Source organism: Lontra canadensis, unplaced genomic scaffold (assembly GCF_010015895.1).
Source record: "Lontra canadensis isolate GAN:19392208 unplaced genomic scaffold, GSC_riverotter_1.0 scaffold25, whole genome shotgun sequence".
NCBI classification, from domain to species: Eukaryota; Metazoa; Chordata; class Mammalia; order Carnivora; family Mustelidae; genus Lontra; species Lontra canadensis.
In genome coordinates this window covers 19819688-19831837 of record NW_022631019.1, presented here as the reverse complement: position 1 = coordinate 19831837, position 12150 = coordinate 19819688, and the positions used below count along the sequence as shown (strand labels likewise).

Below are 12150 nucleotides of genomic sequence, written 5' to 3'. Positions count from 1 at the left end.
GTCACTTTGCCAAGAGTGTGTCTGCCCAGTAGGGAGCTTCGGCCAAATCTCTGTGGCTCTGAGCACATAAGTGCCAGGTAGTGAGCAAGCCATGTCCTGTCTCTGGGCCTTAGTTTCTCCTTGTTTTTTTCATTCATTTAACCAATATTTATTGAGTAACTGCTTTGTGCCAGGCCTATAACCCAGGGCCAGGAATGACTACAGGCCAGGCTGTGTACGAACCAGAGGCCACACACAGACCACACCCAGCAGGACTCGTGGAGTGCAGTAGGTACCCAGTAAATGGTAGCCATGACCGTAACCCTTGACAAAGACCGGGGAGGGGCCCCCGGAGGAGATGATGGTAGGGCTGGACCTCTACAGACAGTTGGGGCTTCGCAGGGGGAGACAGAGAGGAGGGCATCCCACATGGAAGGCATGGAACAAGTGAAGGGGCAAAGATGGAAAACCCTATGTGACTCCAAAGGTCTGGAGAGATGGCTGCAGAGACCCAGAAGCCAGGACCAGAAGTTAGGACTTCATCCTGGCCTCTGGGGCTGAGGGAGGAAATGCCTCTAGCCACTGCTGGCTCTAGCCTGGGTGGGGTGTCCCTGGGGAGGGACAATGGGCAGGAGTCTTGCTTCATGTTCTCCCACCAGCTTGGCCCCTTTATAAACTGACATCCTCCCTCAGGGACCAGCAAGATGGGGCTACTGTGGACCCCATTCTCCCTTTATACTCTCCTAGCTTGGGAAGCCGGCCTGCCTAAGGACCCAGGGCCACCCCAGCTGCCCAGGTAGCAGCCTAGGATGTCCTCCCCACCAACTGTCACTCCTTCCCTGGGTGTCCTTCTCCTACCCAGGTGCATTAGCCTCAAGGAGCAAGGTGGGAGTTTGATCATCTGGGCTCTGCGCTGTAAACTTATGCAAATAGATGCAAATAGTGCAAACCCTTGACCCTTGGCAGCTCTGGAGGCAAGGGTCCTGACAGCTGGAATCTGGGAGATGGAAAGAGAACCACATATCTGGAGCAGATAAGCCCACTCCCCCATGCCCACCCTGGGGCCGCCTGGCCCTGCATCTTCCTGCAGAACCCAGGAGCTGGAAGCCAGTAAAACTGTCTTCCAGTTGTCCTGGAGCCCCAGGAAGTTGTGAAGAGAAAAGGGCTCCAGGCCCTTAAGCTAAGGGATCCCGGGAAACAGGCAGGAACCTGGAGTGAAATGAGGCTGGGGCTCAGCAATTACTGTCTCTTTTGAGAGGCCATGACCAAGGGGCAAGGAACCCAATGTGTGTCCGGCCCCAGGCTGGGCTCCCAGCACCCCAAGGTTGGCTCTGTGAGGTAGCTGGTTCTCTCCCCATTTTGCTGAGCAGGAAAGTCAAGTCTGGAGACGATGAGCTGGGCAGTCATGACCTCAGAGCCAGTAAGGAGCCACTTCTGGCTCTGTGTCCCTCATTGCCCTGGGCACAGGGTGGGACTTAAGGCACCTTGGCCTCTGGCCTTTCGGGGAAACATGGACCACCTGGCAAGATGGGCCTCGGGGTGAGCCTGGTGAGTGGGTGGAACCATGGCCATCCTCTGTTTTCTTTGTTTTCTGTCCCCAGGACTAGAGAGGGCTGTCTCTGCTTGGCTGCTGTTGAAAGAGATGCTATGATTGCCCCCCCCCCGGGGGGATGGAAGGCTGGAGAAGTGGGGAGGGTGAGGAGAGAGGCCTGGGCACCCTCCCCTCTGGTGTGTGGGCCTCGGAAGTACTCAGACCTCAGAGCCAACACTCTGCCTTTTCCTCTGCTTCACAGAGCCAGGAACACGGTCTCAGGCAGTGCCGGGGTAGCAGTGGGCCACCAGACGTCTCTTCAGGGGCCCAGTGGAGTCGCCAGAGCTCCCGGGGTCCCACCCTTGGCCTGTTCCATTGCCTGCAGGGTGAGGGTTGGGGACTGCCTTGGCAATTCCTGTCAGCTCACCTCTCCTTCCATAGGCCCCAGAAGCTGTCAGGAGCTGCTGAGCCGGCCTGCCACGTTGAGTGGTTGGTGCTCTCTGAGCCAATGGAGGGCAGAGCCCCCCCAGCTTTTTGTGACGAAGAGCCCAAAGAGGGCTGCTGGCTGGTGAGTGTCTGGAGGCTCAAAGGGCTCAGGCCAGGCCCAGCGGGCGCTTTTCCCTTGGCCCCTAGGGGGAGCCAGAGCCCACTGGAGAGGCCGCCCTCCTCCCCGCCCCTGCCGACCAACTATTACTGAGCCCCCAGAGGGTCTGAAGAAGTCTGAGAAGGCTTCTCAGAGGCGATGCTGTTTGAAAGGGCCTTGAAGGCTGAGTAGAAGTTCTCTAGATAGATGCGGTTACTGAAGGGCATTCCACGTAGACAGAAAGACAAACACACAGGGAGGCAGGAGAGGCGGAGAGGGTTTGAGGAGATCCTGTGAATGGACTGGCATAGGTCAAGCGTGGATTTAGGGCCTCCGCAGAGGCCAGTTCCTGGAGGGCACGGGATGGCTGACTGAGGAACGTGGGAGGCTATGGGGAGCCATGGAAGCATCATAAGCAGAGGGCGGACCCAGTCAGACTTATATTTTAGGAAAAAGACTCAGGGGGCACTGTGGAAGGTGCTCTGCAGCGGGGGATGGGGTAGAGTCAGGGACGCAGGTTAGGAGGACGGCAGGGGTCCGGGCCACCGTGGAAGGAGAGGCCCTTAGACTGAAGAATATTGAGGAGAGAAACTCTGTAGGGGAGGCGCCTGTGTGGCTCAGTGGGTTAAGCCTCTGCCTTCAGCTCAGGTCATGATCTCAAGATCCTGGGATTGAGCCCCACACTGGGCTCTCTGCTCAGCAGGGAGCCTGCTTCCCCCTCTCCCTCTGCCTGCCTCTCTGCCTACTTGTGATTTCTGTTAAATAAATAAATAAAATCTTAAAAAAAAAAGAAAAAGAAAGAAACTGTAGGGCCTGGGGACTGCTTGGCTTGCGGCGGGAGGTGGGGGGCATCAGGATAAGGCTGGGACGTGAGATTGGGACTCTGGAGTGACCTCTCCGCTATAAGATCTTGATTTTCCTAGTAAATTAAAGCAGGTTGTTTTGAACCGACTCCCAGCAGGACTGACCATCCTCCAAGGGCAGGCCCGACGTTTCTCTCATTTCAGTCACCCAGACTCACACGTTATCAACAAGCCCCCAATCCAAAGAGGGGGCAGGTGTCTGCCCACCCCTCCCAGTGAGCCCGCTCTCCACAGCCACCACTCCCTGCTTCTCTTCGTCTCCTGCCCAGCCTGGAAAATTGGCTGCTGTGTTGGTTGGCCTTCTCTGCCTCCCTAAGTGTTCCAGAAGTGACAGAATGGTTCTGCTCTTGGTCCTCCTACAAAGCAGGTTTTGGGAGCCAGGAGTCTGAATTCTGGCTGGGGAATGAGAATTTGCACCAGTTCACTCCGCAGGGCCCCTGGAGCCTGGGGGTGCTGGGGAGGGCATTTTGCTGACACTCTGGGATCTGAGGATTCCTCCGTCCCTGCCTCCTCCTTCCCCCCAGGGACCTGGGAGCCACAGAGGGAGCTGGAGGACTTTATTGGCAACCACACTTTTGCCCACAATGAGGCCTCCTGCCTCCCTGGGGAGTCAGATCGCTCCCAGCTGGTGGGGGCAAGTTCTCAGAGGGCACAGCAGGCACATGAGCCTAAGGTGGGGCCCAGAGCAGGAGAAGAAGGGAAGGGAGAGGAGGGAGTCTGGATCCTTTCCCAGTGCTACCATGGCCTCCATAAATCACCCAGGGCAATTTCTTCCCCTCTGTGGGCCTCAGTCTCCACATCTGAGAAATGGCAATCATTAGACAGAATCGTGTAGGAGTGAACACGTCGGGCTCAGGAGGCAAAAGTTCTGAGTTTGAATACGGCTCTTTCACTTACTACTAACCATGTGACCTTGGCCAATTGCCTTCTGAATGGTCAGCTTCCTCCCCTATAAAATGGGCAAGGAGGCAGGGAGGGAGGTTGTGGGACCCATCTGAGGCCCTGCTGAGTGTCTGTGTTATCTGCTTCGGAAGAGGAACTGGGAAAGGGTTTTTGGTTTTGGGTGTGTGTATTCGTGTGCGTTTTCTTCAGAGAAACATGACTGTTGAGAGACTTCCAAGAGGGAAGTGGTTATGAGGAGGTGCCTCAGGATGCCGCTTGCCGGGGGCAGGCACTTGGAAGTCCCTCCCTACTCTGTCCCACCTGACCCTGCAGAGTTGTTGAGGCTGCTGGTGGGAGCTGGGGATTTGGGGAGGGGACAAGGCGGGGGTCGGGGGAAGGAGCTAGTGGCTTTGGAGTCACAGTCCTGAGTTCAAGTGCCTGTAGCCCTGTGACTGGCCAAGTGACCTGGGGAAAAGCCTCTGGCTCCAAAGGGCTGCTGTTTTCTCCCAGGGCCTGCTAACACTCACCTCATGGTTGCTCTGAGACCCCTGTGAGAGGATCTCTTTAAGGGTGCCAGCATGGCATCCCACTCCAGGGTGACTCCATCCCCTCCTGGCCAGCCGGGGGGCACCCTGAGCTTCCATAGTGGGGAAGTGGGAAGCCCTTTACCACCCATGATGCAAGCAAGAGCAAGGGTGCTGTGATTGTCCGTGGTGCCAGGTGGGGCGGATCGAGCCACCAGTCTAGTTTCTCGGAGGCCACCGCTCCCAAGTATGGCACCGACTGGGCCTCAGGCCAGGGCGTGGGCCACCCTTACCGCAAGGTTCACATGATGCTCACCAGGATAACCTGGCAGCAGGTCCCCTTATATCTCCCATCCCCTTATCTCTCCTGTATAGCTTCCGGACCCTCGGCTACCCTCCCCATTGCTAACTGCTGCTGCTCCCCTGTCCTCATTTAAAAATAAAATTACTTTAACCCTTTCCTGACTTGTAGGACTCTTCTGGCTACTGAGAAAAACCCAGGAGGGCAGAGCAGAGACACAGGGTTCAGCTCCATTCAAGGAAGACCTTCCTTCCAGTCAGGAAGATGGAAGGGTTGGTCTCGGAAGGTAGTGAGGCTTCCACCTCTGGAGGTATGCAAGCCAAGGTCAGAGGAGCATGTAGTGGAGGGTTTGGAAGGATTCGAGCATCCACTGACAGCCCCCAGTGCCCTCCAGGTCCTACAGGTGGATGGTTTTGTGGGGACACCTACACAGCATGTCACCCTGTTGACCCATGTCTGGGCCTTCTAAGTCATCTGTTCTCCACACCTGCCTCTCTTGCGAGCCAAGTCTCATTCTCTGCTACTTCCTGCCTGTCCCATTCGGGGCTGGTTTGAACTCTGAGTCAAGCCAGGGAAGGTGCATTTTACTTCCACAGGGTAACAGTCACCAAGCAGTTAACTTGCTAGACTCACGTTCTAGAAAGTGGCCGAGCAACACACACTTAAGACTGTGATAACTCCAGCCTGATGGGTGGTCCTGGGCTTGCACACTGCTCTGTCACGGAGGTGAGTGATCTTGGAGACTGAGTCCCCAGTTCCCGATTCCAGAACCCGCTGAGGTTTACACCTGACCGTGGCCTCGCTAACTCACACTGGAAGGCTAGGGGAGCTGTGCCATTGTGGCACACCCTCCAGGGCTGAGGTTTCTGGATCTTCTTCAGGTAGGTAGAGAAATGTTTGTGTGGGGATACAAGTCCCATGGTCATGTTTGGGTGGAGGTCAGAGGCCAGCAGATTAGATTATGGGGAAAGCAGCTCCCTGGTGAAAGGGCCAAGGCCTGGGCTCAGATGCCAAGTACCATGCTCCTGGCAGGCTGAGAAGCCCGCTTCCCCATTCTGGTTCCTCCCCACCTGCACAGCAGCCCCCCCCACCCCCCAAGGATGTAGGCTCTTCGCTGTGTTCTGCACACCCTTCTGTCTCTGGAGATGCCTTCATTCAACAGATCCCCGCCGGGCAGTTCCTGCAGTTCCCAGCTCCCCCCTAGTCCCGGCCTGGGCACACATCCTATAGGTGCCCGCTCTGAGCATCCACACTAGTTGGCCTGCGCGGGGGCACAAGCTGTTCCGGAAGCCGCCAGTCTCAGTGGTTCTGGCGGTAGAGGAGGGCGGGGAGAGGCCAAGTCCTGGGGCCGCGAGGGAGCGGCGCTGCCCCAGGGCCGAGGGTGGAGCTTTCCCAGTCGGCCGGGAAAGGGCTGGGCCCGCCCTACATGTGAGGGCAGGGGAGAGCGACGGCAGACTCTTTCCTGCGGTGTCGTGGTGGTGGACACGCCAGGACCGATTCCCGGGATCCCCTACGTGACTCTGGGCCGCGGATCACTGGATGTCCCAGATTCTCTGGACCCAATCCCCGACTTCAGATCCTCAGGACCTTGCAAGTCGGACCCCGGATTTCGCCCTGGGCTCCAGATTCCCGGAACAGGACTTCTGGCAGAGTCTGGATTTCCAGATCCCGTACCAGGTTCCCGATCCTGAGATCCCTGGATCCGTAGCCACTGGCTCCTGCCCCTCCCCGGGTGCCCAGAGCCGGGCGCCCGACACCCGAGCGCCCCCGCACGGCAGGGCCGTGCTTGCGGTCCGGAGCCCTGGAGCGCGCTGGCAGCTGCTGGCAGGACCCGCTGGCCGAGGCGCTGAGCCGGGGCCGGCCCCACGCCGCTCCCCCGAGCCGGGGCTACGCGCGAAGCCGGCCGCTCAGTGTGGTCTACGTGTTGACCCGGGAGCCGCAGCCCGGGGTGGAGTCCGAGGCGGAGCCGCTGCCCCTGCGCTGCTTGCGCGAGGCCTGCGCGCAACTCTCCGGGCCGCGGCCGCGACCGCAGCTGCGCAGCCTGCCCTTCGGGACGCTGGCGCTGGGAGACACCGCAGCGCTGGATTCCTTCTACAACGCGGGTGAGCTCGCGCTGGGGGCGGGCCCGGGGCCCCGGGCCTGGGGCGGGGCTTAGAGTCCCGGAGGAGGGCCGAAAGGGGCGTGGTTCGGCGACGCCGGGGAGACCCCGAGACGGGTGTGGGGTCCGGGGGGCACAAAGTGAGCTAGGCTGAGGGGTTCGAGATAGGGGCATGATAAAAGCGGAATTTAGGGGATCTGGAGCACGGCCGGGCTCGGGCTGGGACTTAGTAGATCCAGGCCCGGAGCCTCCGGGGCTCAGGGTTGGGTCTTAAAGCACTCTGGAGTCGGCACCGTGCCTGGGGAGCGGGGTTAAGACTGCGGCGAGGCTGGGAGCCGGTCAGAGAGTAGTATCTCAAGAGTGGGGTTGGAGGGCTCAGCCTCAAGTCGATCTCGCGCGGAGCTCGTGAGGGCGGATCCGGGGAGGTGGAGCTTGGACTAGGGAAAGGGGCGGGCCTTGGGGGGGTTCGCTGGAGTCCAGGGGCGGTAACACACTACTTCGGAGGATCGGGCTAGAGAGGCAGAAAGAGAAACGAAGGGACCCTTCGGCGCGGGATTCTGGGCGAAGGAGTTTAGGTTACGAGGCCCCAGAAGTTGCGAGGTAGTGGGCGGAGCTGGAGGCTGAGCAGGGTTGCTAGGGGGCGGGGCCAGAAAGGTGGCTAGTCCCGTGCTCGTCACCCCGCCTTCCGCCAATCCGGACGCCCCGCCCCGACACTTATTTGTTCATCCACGAGTCTGGGAACCAAGCTTATCTGACGGCCCTAAACTCACAGCGTAAAGATGAAGGCTGACTCGACCTCGAGGACACAAAGACCCACACAGCCTTAGACTCCCACGTCGCACATATGTTGACACACCGGCCCTCACAGACACTGTCACACACAGAGATAGAAACAGCTCTACACACAGGCACAACACCGTGCCCCGTACCCGCAGGCTCTAAGCAGTGGGATGAGGGTCCCAGCCCGTGGAGCTCAAGCCTCTCCTGCAACACCGCAGATAATATCCGTTCTGTGTAAGAGCCAGAGGGACCTAGAAGGGGGAAACTGAGGCCAGAGCGAAACTGTACCCTGCTGGAGTCAAGGGGGGAGGCCATCTGAGCCAGGACAGCCTCCCAGGCTCCTTCCCTGCCTGCGGAGCTAGGAGCTAGGCTTCCGGGCTCAGGGCCTCCGCCTGTGCCCCCACAGACGTGGTGGTGCTGGAGGTGAGCAGCTCCCTGGCGCAGCCCTCGCTCTTCTACCACCTTGGTGTGCGGGAGAGCTTCAGCATGACCAACAACGTGCTGCTCTGCTCCCAGGCTGACCTCCCTGACCTGCAGGCCCTTCGGGTAGGTGGCCGGGTGTCTGGGGGCGGGGGCAGGCGCGCGCAGGGGGCCAGCGGCTACCCAGGATACCGATTGGATTGTCCTCTGCAGGAGGATGTTTTCCAGAAGAACTCGGTGAGCAGAATCCACTCTCCGCTCCAGTGTGCCCTTCGACCCCCACTACCTTCCTGGCCTCCTCAGTCACCTCTGACCCAATTCCCTTGACATCCATGTGGCCTTCTGTTCCCTATTGCCAAGCTCACGACATGTGCCCTTTCTCTGCTGTTCCAGTCCCCTCTGGTGCTGACCTCTCACCTCCTCACTGTCGCTCTATAACCGGGTGCTGACCTCTGATCTGCCCTGATTGCTGCCTCCCTCCCCCCAGGATTGTGTCGGCAGCTACACCCTGATCCCCTATGTGGTGACAGCCGCAGGCCGAGTGCTGTGCGGTGATGCTGGCCTCCTGAGGGGACTGGCTGATGGGCTGGTCCAGGCCGGGGTGGGCACCGAGGCCCTGCTTACGCCCCTGGTGGGCCGGCTGGGCCGGCTGCTGGAGACCACGCCTACCGACTCTTGGTAATGGGGTACAGAGAAGGGGCACCAGGAGGAGGCTGGCGAGGGCACGACGGGCCTGGCTGAGGGACAGGCCCCATTGTTCTCTCCCCCTCCCTCCCTCCCTCCTCTGCCGGGGCCCTCAGTGGCTATTTCCGGGAGACCATCCGGCAGGACATCCGGAGGGCCCGGGAGCGCTTCTGCGGGGAGCAGCTGCGGCAGGAGCTGGCTCGCTTGCAGCGGAGGCTGGACAGCGTGGAGCTGCTGAGCCCCGACATTGTCATGAACCTGCTGCTCTCCTACCGTGACGTGCAGGTGTGTGGCACACAGGAAGGCAGGTGGGGCAGCCGCACCCCACTTCAGAAAAGACCCAGTCCCTCTCCTGGTTGTGCCACTCGCGTGCTGGTGGCTTTGAGCAGAGGGGCTCATGTCTCTGAGCCTCAGTTTCCTTGTCTGTAATAGGGGTCGATCATGTCACTGTTTCCCAGCATGGGGAAGTGGGGGCCCACAGCAGGTTCTCTGTGTCAGGTGTGGGGGTGGGAAGATGGGGTTTCAGGGATGGGAGGGAGCCCCAAACTCAAGGTTTCCCTTAGTGCCTGGGGGGGCGATGGGACCCTCCCAGAGGCTATCGTGCAGTGTGCACTGTCCCCCTCCGCAGGACTACTCCGCCATCATCGAGCTGGTAGAGACCCTGAAGGCCTTGCCCACCTGTGATGTGGCCGAGCAGCATAACGTCTGCTTCCACTATACGTTTGCCCTCAACCGGTGAGTGATAGAACAAGGCTCAGATCCTAGCCTCCTAGGGACATGGGTCTCTGCCATGCGAGGTCCCTGCTGAGTGGGATCTGTGCTGTTCAGGGACTTTGCTGACTGGGATCCCACTGATGGCACATGGGACTGCCGCCTGGGGGGTGGCAGGTCTAGGGGGTCATGGCTAGAGTGGGGTGGGGTCATCAGGTAAGGCCCCGGCCTGCGCTCCCCTTTCCCTAGGAGGAACAGGCCGGGGGACCGGGAGAAGGCATTGGCCGTGCTGCTGCCGCTGGTCCAGAGCGAGGGCTCCGTGGTGCCTGACCTCTGCTGCATGTGCGGCCGTGTCTACAAGGACATGTTCTTTAGCTCTGGCTTCCAGGATGCTGGGTACCGGGAGCAGGCCTACCACTGGTAAGGGGCACCAGCGAGTGGACCGTGGGCTGGAGAATGGGGCTGTGGGCCTCGGGCCAGCCCTGAGGCCCCACCCCCACTCCAGGTATCGCAAGGCTTTTGATGTAGAGCCCAGCCTCCACTCGGGCATCAATGCGGCTGTGCTGCTCATTGCTGCGGGCCAGCGCTTCGAGGACTCTGAGGAGCTCCAGCTCATAGGTGAGTCCCAGCCCTGTGCACCTCCTCCCACCAGCAGGCCTCGGATGGGCCAGGGGAGAGCGTGGGCAGAGAGGACACCGGGCTGGAGCCTGGCCTTGTCCCTTTTGGATCTATTCTGCCAGAACCCACACCTGGACCCTCATACCCGTCCTGGGCCCTCATGAGCCCTTGAGGCCACAAGTGTGCCAAAGCCCACACCTGTACTCCTTACACACCAAATTTGACATACACTCGTTCCCCAAACCTTCCTTGTGCCCGAGCTCCTACTCCCACCTGAGAGTCATACCAAAGCTTTCACCTTTTTTTTTTTTTTTTTTTTTTTTTTTTTTACGATTTGTTTATTTATTTGAGAGAGAGAGAGGGAGACAGAGCAGGGGAAGGGGCAGAGGGAGAGAGAATCCCAAGCAGACTCCACACTGAGCGTAGAGCCCAATGCAGGGCTTGATCTTGCGACCCCAAGATCATGATCTGAGTGAAACCCAAGAGTTGGATGCTTAACCAACTGCGCCACCCAGGCGCCCCGCACCTGTTTCTATGTTCCTGCCCACATGGATGTCGTGGCCCACACCTGGGCTTTGCCCAAATCCACAGCCACACCCCCTAGGTCCCACACCCCTCTCTCCCAGGCATGAAACTGGGCTGCCTGCTGGCCCGAAAAGGCTCTGTGGAGAAGATGCAATATTACTGGGATGTAGGCTTCTACCTGGGAGCTCAGATCCTCGCCAATGACCTTGCCCAGGTGGCGCTGGCCGCAGAGCAGCTGTACAAGCTCAATGCTCCCATATGGTAGGTGGCCTCCTCTGCAGTCTGGGCCCGGCCTCAGCTGCCTGCTCCTGCACACATGTACCCCCACATTCTAGCCCAAGCCCTGAGCTGGTGACATGGCCCCTTCCAGACCAGTGCCCACCGCACCCGGTGCCCATGTTCTGGCTGCCTCCAAGCCAGTCTGCTCTCCCGGGCAGTGCTGGTTGGGGCCTGGGCTGAGTTGAGGACAAGGCTGTGCCGGCAGGTACCTGGTGTCCATGATGGAAACCTTCCTGCTGTACCAGCACTTCAGACCCACGCTGGAGCTTCCCGAAGGACCCCCGCACCGTGCTCACTTCTGGCTCCATTTCTTGCTGCAGTCCTGTCAGCCACTCAAGACGGCCTGTCCCCAAGGGGACCAGTGCTTGGTGAGGCTGCCCAGTGTGGGTGTGGGACCTGGGAGAGGGGTGGGGCCTCTCTAACGGACCCCCTTCCTCATCATGTGCAGGTGCTGGTCTTGGAGATGAATAAGGTGCTGCTGCCTGCCAGGCTGGAGATCCAGGGTACCGACCCGGTGAGCGCAGTGACCCTGAGCCTGCTGGAGCCCGAACCCCAGGTGAAGTCACTGCTGGGCATCCCTTCCCCAAACCACTCTCCGAGTCCCCGAGGACTCCCCTCAGACCCAGCTTCTTCTGCCAGGACGTTCCCTCCAGCTGGACCTTCTCAGTGGCTTCCATCTGCGGGGTCAGGTGAGAGGAGAGACCTCCGGTGGCCGGGTCCCAGGAGGGGCGTGCCCCCTGGCCCACTAGCACTCACGGAGGCTCTTCCTCCCTTCCCAGCTCCTCCAAGCGGGATGAGCGCTGCTGCTTCCTCTACGCGCTGCCCCCGGCGCAGGACGTGCAGCTCTGCTTCCCCAGCGTCGGGCACTGCCAGTGGTGCGCGTGGATGGCTGGGGTGCCCGGGGAGTGAGGGAAAGGAAGGGACATGTTCCTTGGGAGCTCTCGGCCCCGGGAGGGGACAGTTCCCACCCAACGTGCCCCTCCCGTCGGCCTGACCTCCCCCACCCTCAGGTTCTCCGGCCTGATCCAAGCCTTGGTGACGAATCCGGATTCCACGACTCCCGGGGAAGAGGCAGAGGGCGTGGGGGAGGTGCTGGAGGTGAGGAAGGGGGCCTGGGAGCGCCGGAAGTGGGGGTGGGGAAGGGCTGGGGGCCTCACTGAGCCCCCATCTCGCCCGCCCCCTGGCAGTTTGATTATGAGTACACAGAGACGGGTGAGCGACTGGTGCTGGGCAAGGGCACCTACGGGGTGGTGTACGCGGGCCGCGAGCGGCACACGAGGGTGCGCATAGCCATTAAGGAGATCCCGGAGCGGGACAGCAGGTGCGGTGTGCGGGGGGGGGGGGGGGGGGGGGGGGGGGGGGGGGGGGGGGG

General features: G+C 60.4%; 2 protein-coding genes across 2 annotated transcripts in view; both read left to right on the top strand.

Annotated features, from left to right (window-relative positions):
- The first annotated feature begins 683 nt into the window (after positions 1-683).
- Positions 684-6818, top strand: FCN3 (ficolin 3). The gene is given in 13 exon segments (XM_032864037.1): positions 684-725; positions 727-775; positions 1070-1154; positions 1479-1504; positions 1507-1527; positions 1952-2014; positions 2017-2084; positions 2693-2717; positions 3291-3408; positions 3500-3585; positions 3588-3610; positions 4485-4697; positions 6372-6818. Coding segments are annotated over 13 exon segments (1266 nt in total).
- Positions 6819-7010: 192 nt separating this feature from the next.
- The window catches only part of MAP3K6 (mitogen-activated protein kinase kinase kinase 6), a 10458-nt gene continuing 5318 nt past the window's right edge, over positions 7011-12150 (top strand). Inside the window, exons 1-15 of the mRNA XM_032863882.1 lie at positions 7011-7775; positions 7948-8087; positions 8175-8198; positions 8449-8639; positions 8762-8930; positions 9274-9380; positions 9606-9776; positions 9862-9974; positions 10601-10760; positions 10984-11146; positions 11227-11334; positions 11418-11467; positions 11558-11653; positions 11789-11876; positions 11966-12099. Coding sequence (XP_032719773.1) covers positions 7712-7775; positions 7948-8087; positions 8175-8198; positions 8449-8639; positions 8762-8930; positions 9274-9380; positions 9606-9776; positions 9862-9974; positions 10601-10760; positions 10984-11146; positions 11227-11334; positions 11418-11467; positions 11558-11653; positions 11789-11876; positions 11966-12099 — 1778 coding nt within the window. The 5' untranslated portion in view covers positions 7011-7711. The remainder of the gene's footprint in view (positions 7776-7947; positions 8088-8174; positions 8199-8448; positions 8640-8761; positions 8931-9273; positions 9381-9605; positions 9777-9861; positions 9975-10600; positions 10761-10983; positions 11147-11226; positions 11335-11417; positions 11468-11557; positions 11654-11788; positions 11877-11965; positions 12100-12150) is intronic.